Below are 7,376 nucleotides of genomic sequence, written 5' to 3'. Positions count from 1 at the left end.
AGTTAAAAATCTTTTTTCTGACCAAGTAATCCTGCCCTTAATAGTTTGAAATCAGCGGCCTTACTGGCAGTCAGAAGGCTGATTTCACCAACTCACCTTCAGAAACTGTAAACGGCAGCCACCGCTTATGTTATTGACTTAATGGGTGCCAGCTAACACACCTGCTAACATAAGAAGTAACAACTAAGCGGAAATCAAAGATTCCCGGTGAAGCGAAACTAGCACCAGGGCACTGTTAAAAAAATGCATGTTTTTATCCTGGGGCGGGAGGGGGGGGACGCACTTGAGGAAAGTTTGGGTACGGATAAGCCGCTGAGTCCTTCAAACCCTGAACATGTTGAAGACAAAATGATCCGTTGTTTCCGCGGTTTCGTGACCCAGTCTCAGTATTCGTCAGTTCTCTTTGTCGTCACGCAACGGTCCTCCAGGTTTTTGGGGTAAGACATAAACACAATAGAAGCTCTTTAACCCTTTAAGCCCTAAGAGTGATCAGCGTCAAATTTCTCCTTGTAATATCACTGCTTTATAGAACAGAGTGGTCATGAGAATTAAGGACATGATCACACAAGATGAATCCAATTGATACTTCAACAAATTCTCCCCACTACTTCTATTGAAAACGTATAGGGATAACAAATGAGAATTTGAATTGTGATGTTAGAGTTTAAGGGGTTAAAGAGTAGTCTCCCTAATCCGCTCTGGGATAACAAGGAAAGAGAGTGTAGGTGGAAGCTATTCCGCCCTCTCTGGATATTTGTATAAGTGTTTATGGACTCATGGGATCGCAGGTTCACCAAACCTAACCAGTCGTTTATGATACACATTTTAATATTATTTGACTCTTTGCATTAACACGATACAGTTACTACATTTACTACAACATGTATGACTTTTTCCTTTGCGTGAGTCAAAACGTTACATCCTAGAAGGGGAAAATTTAACGTACATTCATTATTTCTTGCAACAGCGTCGTCTGCAGCAATGTCTCTATCATTTTCAAAACCTTTTTGTTTTTGTGTTAACTATCATTGGGAAGTAATATTTCTTTTTCTGTTCCTTGTCGTTTATCTATGTCATCATTTTGTTTATCCCGCTCGTTACTATTATCACTGTCTCGATTCTGCTCCTGTTCCTTATCATCGTCCATCTTATTGTACGCCTCGGTAAATTTCTCCTCAATGAAGCTCTCCACCAAACCTTGGATCTCCCCTTTATCTGGGCATTCAAGTTCGTCAAGAATCCGCCGGATATCTTGTACAGCTACAGATGTGGATCCACGATGCAGCTCCTAAGATGATTTGACGAGTAACGTGATAACGTAAAGTGGCTGCCCTGAAGAACCTGGCACCGAATTTTACTCTCTCTTCGGTGGACGTGCCAATCCCTTCATAAGATATCCTCTGGCTATTAAGAAATTCAAATCCACTTCCTTCTAATTCTCTGAGCAAAACCGCGTCATCATGCAGCGGTTTAAGGAACTCTGCTAAGCTAGAGATAAAGCTCTCTAAGGAATCTAACTGTTTCTGGAGCTCACTACAAGCTTCACGATCGTCCTCAATTGCCGCTTGCACGTCTTTGAGTCCTAAACTTTCCAAGATTATCTCAACGACTTTGGAACCAGACATGACCATTCCCCCCGCGCCACCAATTCCTGCCCCTACAATGGACACTACGATTCCGGCCCCAAATGTGAATGGTGCAACAATGAGGCCCGCAACTCTCAGGATTCCTATTATTAACTTTCCTATGATGCTCATGTAGCTTTGTTGCTAGTTCTTATATTTGTTTTTAGTGCGCGATCTTGTTGGAATCCAGCTTAGAAAAGCTTTGTGTCAAAAAAAGCATCACCATCGGCACCTTACCGACTGCCTACCCGTAAGGAAATAGTACGGGAAAGCATTTTAAAGAAAAATACAGAGGTAGAGTCTAGGGAAGAGCTTGATAGCCTGTTGGCCTGTTAACTCTTTTATGATTCTTTTATGTCTTCTCACTGGACTGATCGCAATGGTAGATTTCCTTACCCCTTCATATAGTCTCTTGCTATTAAATTTGCCTGTGTTCAATTATGGGTGAACAGAGTAGCAATGGGCCAATCAGTAAAAGGTAAATATACCCTTAAACATTTAACTGGAAACAACGTGAATCTCATAAAAGTTCCAGTGACTCTAGCGGTTACTACTAATCTGAGATGCGTTCAATTTTCCGCGAATCGATCAATCGGTATGCAAACCCGCAATAAGCAAATTACTCATGATGACCAATTGTGGATTAGACCTTCATTTTTAAGGATTCAGTTTACAGGCACATCGGCATATCCTCGGTTAACCGAGGATTTACTGAACTCTTGAGTTATTGAGCGGTGCACTGAGGGGGCGTCTAAATAAATCGGAAATCTTCGCTTCTTTTCGAAATGTGGCCTGAGTGTTTCGGATACATTCAATACATTCAGGCTGTACTGATTTTTCTGAGCGTCACTTCACTTCCTCGTTATTAGTTAGGGGATTCGAAGATTTATCGAGTGGTATTCGGCGAATCACTAGCCTTCTCAATGTCTGCATCTCACACGCCAGAGAAACCTCGGAGCTTACGAGACTTTGTCGTCCTTACATCGGAGAAAACTCCGAGCTCACGAAGGCTTTGTTGAGTTGTGGAGGAGCCTCGGAGCTCACCTGACCTTTTTTGTCCTAGTTTAATGGTAAATGATGATTCAACTGCGAGATTTACTGCTTTTTTTTTTAACAGAGAGGTGTTTTACAACATTTCGTAATTTTAAACATGAAAATTTTATATCGGTAAAACGTAATTCCATTACAGGACAATATTTGCCACAAGTAATCTCCCATGGGCAGAAATAACTTAGTCTTAAGATTTTCAAAGTAACAATAGAACAGAATACAGATATATGTCTTATACCTTGTCTTTTGAAATGACATGATCGATACCAGCTAGCCATGAAAGACCATGAAAGGGCACTCTCATGCGCCTCTTTTTTTCTTTTTCAAAAGGGGGTAATATAACACTTTAGGGGTGTCCTGGGCGGAGGCTAAAGACCATCCTTGCGGAAGGTGCCTCTGTAAGGACAACTTTGTCCCTAGGGAGAGGGAGGTGTGGGCGCGATTCCGCTGATCCTCTGTGTGGTAGAGAGGGATTGGTAAACCTCTTGGAGAGAGAGAAAAAGCCTTGAAGTAAGGGGTCGCCAGGTAACATTTTGTCCAGAAAATTAACGTTTCTAAAAGGTATAGGTAGATAAATACGAGAAAAAAATGTAAATGATACAAGTCAGTTGTCATTTAACATTTTGTAAAGACTTTTAGAGCCGCAACGTAATATAATAAACATTCTGTACAAAATAGTTATTAAATTCATTTGTAAAGACTCCTGAAACCAAAACAAAAAAAAAGACCGCCATATTGAAATGCAATTTTTTGACCCTGTTTGAAAAAAGCAGGAGCAAAAAAACCCTAATAACCTAACCTCTGATTTTTCTTTCTCTGGCTCTCTTTTTCTTTCGCGTTCCACTATCTGAATGCCTGAAATAGCCTACGTTAGCTCATACAGGAGGGTCATAATGGGGTTAACCGATAGGCGTAAAACGGCCAAAAATTTAGTCGATAGCCGTAAAAATTGAAAAATTTTAACCGTTAGCCGTAAAAAGGGGAAAAAAAAGTTAACCGTAAAAGAAATTGTTCCCTAGATTTGCTACTTTTAAGGAAGGTACTAAACTCACTTATGGTTGCGTTTTTTATTTCGCGGCTAGTTTGGCTCCGCACGCACGTTAGGTAAAGCGCCTTTTAGGTGAAGACCAAGACCCATTTCCATTTCGGTCGCTCTCTCGGGGAACTTATTTTTTTTTCTATAGCGAAAGTGTGGCTTCTTGCTGGGGATTAATATTTGCGATTTTCAGGAGGTCGTGCCCTCAAACACTAGTGAAACAACACGAAGAGATCACACTGTTTGTAAAACAAGTTGCCGATAAACAACATTTCCCTGTTTTTCTCTGACGCTACGGTAGACATTGCCATGCCTAGTCCCTGTACGGCGTCTTCCCACGCAATTTCGGTCAAGGCATTTCGGTGGCGAACTCGCTCAAACCACGTGACCCGAAACGCATCAGCCGCACGAAATAATAAGGCCTACGGACAAGGCAAAACGGCTGACAGTGGTTCCGTACAGTCCTTCGCTACCATTAAAAACACTGGACACGGGAATTTTGTTATTGGCCGTTTTCACACTAGAGCTAGAAACGGATTATCCGTCTGAGACTAGCCTGTGTACAGTCGCCCCCTTCCCGACAGACACCCCCTCTCCGATTTTTTTCCTGAGGGTAAGGGGCGGTTGTACACAGGCTATCTGGAACGGATACCGTCTTCAAACTGTCCGTCGAAGTTGAAGGATAAAGTCAGGAGGATTGTTCATGCAAAATTAAAACTATTCCATTTTCAAATTAAGACGTATTATCTATCTGACGCTAATCATCAAACAGATAACCCGTCTCACACAAATAATCCGTCTTTAGTGTGAAAACGGCCATTTCTGTTGTAATGAATGTTGCGCCCCGGCCTTGAGTTAGGCATTCGCGTGCGTGCTTTGCTTTTTCACAAAGACTTTTTTTAAATTGACTATTGACATTTTTATGTGAAAAAAAATATTAGAAGTGGAATAGTTTATAAAAAGTATGATCTATCAAATGTTAAAATTGTTCAAAAGAATAGCTTATTTCATATCCCGAGATGATCCTGAGACCTTTATTCTGCTTTAAAGATACAAAAAAATACAGGTTAATTAATATTTAACTTTTTGAAACAAAAGAAGTTAATTTTTAACTTTTTTGTTAACCGTAACTGAAAAAAATTAGCCGATAGCCGTAAAAGAGCCAAAATTTTAGCCGATAACCGTAAATGCCACCACCCCATTGAAACCCTCTTATCAGGAAAAATCCTTCCCGGTGCTACAGTCTTAACGACTATAAGACCAACTGCCGTATCGTTCTTCGAACCGCCCATTACGTTTGAAAGAATAGTTGAAATTCTGGATTTTACATCTGCAAAAGTGGAGAAAGATTTGGATAACTTCACAAAAGGTGATGGTAACAAAGCAGAAACCATAAAGCAATACATCAGCAGTAACCTTAAACTCCAATCCTTCTGCTACATTCCTGTGAATTGTCTCATCATTTGTTCGTGCTTGTCACAGTTGCTGAACTCACCCGTCTCCGGCTGCCTTCCCTCAAGTTTAACCAACTATACTCCATAGCCATCAAGATTGTTTACTTTTGTCACTAAGATATCCAAAGGCGTTAGCCACCACATGAAGCTCAACAGTTTTATCTAAAGCCATTTAATGCGTTACCTTGTTGCAAGGCTTTAGTACCTGGGTGAGAACCAAGGGGGTGGGGGGGGGGGGGGAATTACACCTTTTGCTGTTCATTAAGAGAAAATACGCATTCATTTGCGTGAAATGGCGACTAATAGTGCGACGACACATTCTTTAGCGCGAAAAAACGAACATTTGCGCATAAATCAGACTCAATAACGATTTTTGCATTTTAATCAACATTCAATAACATTTCGCTCTCCATTTCATAGCACTCTCCACTATCTAAACGCCTGGAAAAAGCTAAGAGCTGACCGGAGGCAGGTGAATGCCATTTTTTGTTGATTACAACATTCCAAGTGCGAAGCACAACTGCCCAAAAAGGTTTAATTGGAATGTGGCTTCCACTTTTCTATGTGAATTATTGTGATAGAGAACTTTAGTCAAGAAACATTGATCTTTTTGTCTTTTTTTGGCAGTAGCTGTACCCACAGAGATGGAAAACAAGGACGATATCAGTGATATGCTCGAAGACCACGAATCATTCATCGTTAAGCAAATCACTGAGCAATTTGAACAGTTATGCAAACTTCGAGAGGAATTGCACGACGCTTTTCTAAGCTGGATACCAATAAGAACGCGCACTAAAGAACAATTAGAAGAACTAGCAACAAAGCTACACGAGCATCACAGAAACGTGAATATCTCAACCGTAACAGGGGCATCCATGGGTACCGTAGGAGGGATCCTTTCAGTTGCGGGCCTCATTACTGCACCATTCACATTTGGGTCCGGGATCGTAGTGTCCCTTGTAGGGGCAGGAATTGGCGGCGCGGGGGGACTGGTTATGTCTGGCTCCAAAGTCGCTGAGATAATCTTGGAAAAATTAGGACTCAAAGAAGTGCAAGCGGCAATTGAGGACGATCGTAAAGCTTGTAGTAAGCTCCAGAAACAGTTGGCCTCCTTGGAGAACTTCATCTCTAGCTTAGCAGAGTTCCTTAAACCGCTGCGTGATGACGCGGTTTTGCTCAGAGAATTAGAAGGAAGTGGATTTGAATTTCTTAGTCAGCGGATATCCTATGAAGAGATCGGCGCGTCCACCGAAGAGAGAGTAGAATTCGGTGCCAGGTTCTTCAGAGCAGCCACTTCCGCAGCCACAATATCTGCATCAACGGCAGCTACTGCCGGCGCTGTAGCCAGGAGCGCGGCTCTTGCGGGGACGCGCGCGGCACACGTTGCTGGTTCTGTAATCAGCGCCGCTCTGTTGCCGCTGGATATCACGTTACTCGTCAAATCATCTTTGGAGCTGCATCGTGGATCCACATCTGCAGCTGTACAAGATATCCGGCGGATTCTTGACAAACTTGAATGCCCAGATAAAGGGGAGATCCAAGGTTTGGTGAAGAGCTTCATTGATGAGAAATTTACCGAGGCGTATAATAAGATGGACGATGATAAGGAACAGGAGCAGAAAAGAGGCAGTGATGATAGTAACGAGCAGGATAAACAAAATGATGACATAGATAATAATAATAATTAATAATAATAATTAAAAAAATTATAACGCGCCTTTTTAATGCAAATATGATCAAAAGCGCGTGACAAGACGTAAATATTAAAAGAAAATAAAAGTTAAAATGAGCATAATAATTAAGGCTGAGAGTAAACAACGCTAAAAATTAAATAAAGATAAAAACACTAAATATATTACATAGTAGGTTAAAAACATTACATATCAAAAGCTAGTCTAAAAAGATGCGTTTTAAGTAAAGATTTAAAACGTTCAAAGTTGTCCTCAAGACGGATGTGAAGGGGCAGATTGTTCCATAAATTAGGGGAGGCGAATGAAAAAGCAGTATCCCCTAAAGTCTTTCAGTTTTAAACTAGGATACTTTAAGATAAGACCACTAACTGAACGGAGATTATAGCGCGGCTGTTCTTTAATAGCAATCAAATCGATCAAGTAACCAGGTGCATGACCGTAGATAACTTTAAAAGTAAGAAGAAGTATTTTAAAATCAATACGAAATATTTGACAGGAAGTCAATGTAACGAACATAGTA

The 7,376-nt window shown here is 41.0% G+C and overlaps 2 protein-coding genes across 2 annotated transcripts; one reads left to right on the top strand and one right to left on the bottom strand.

Moving 5' to 3' along the window:
* Positions 1-468: 468 nt before the first annotated feature.
* On the bottom strand, positions 469-1,844 carry LOC140925182 (uncharacterized). Its single transcript, XM_073375146.1, is given in 2 exon segments — positions 469-1,316; positions 1,318-1,844. Coding segments are annotated over 2 exon segments (738 nt in total). The 5' UTR covers positions 1,758-1,844; the 3' UTR covers positions 469-1,018.
* A 3,621-nt stretch (positions 1,845-5,465) lies between these two features.
* Positions 5,466-6,853, top strand: LOC140924889 (apolipoprotein L3-like). The gene has a single exon (XM_073374880.1). It carries the CDS (start codon positions 5,810-5,812, stop codon positions 6,851-6,853), a length of 1,044 nt encoding a protein of 347 aa, XP_073230981.1. The 5' UTR covers positions 5,466-5,809.
* Positions 6,854-7,376: the final 523 nt, after the last annotated feature.

The sequence above is a fragment of the Porites lutea genome, chromosome 14 (assembly GCF_958299795.1).
Source record: "Porites lutea chromosome 14, jaPorLute2.1, whole genome shotgun sequence".
In the NCBI taxonomy this organism is placed as follows: Eukaryota; Metazoa; Cnidaria; class Anthozoa; order Scleractinia; family Poritidae; genus Porites; species Porites lutea.
This window is presented reverse-complemented; position numbering and strand designations above follow the sequence as displayed.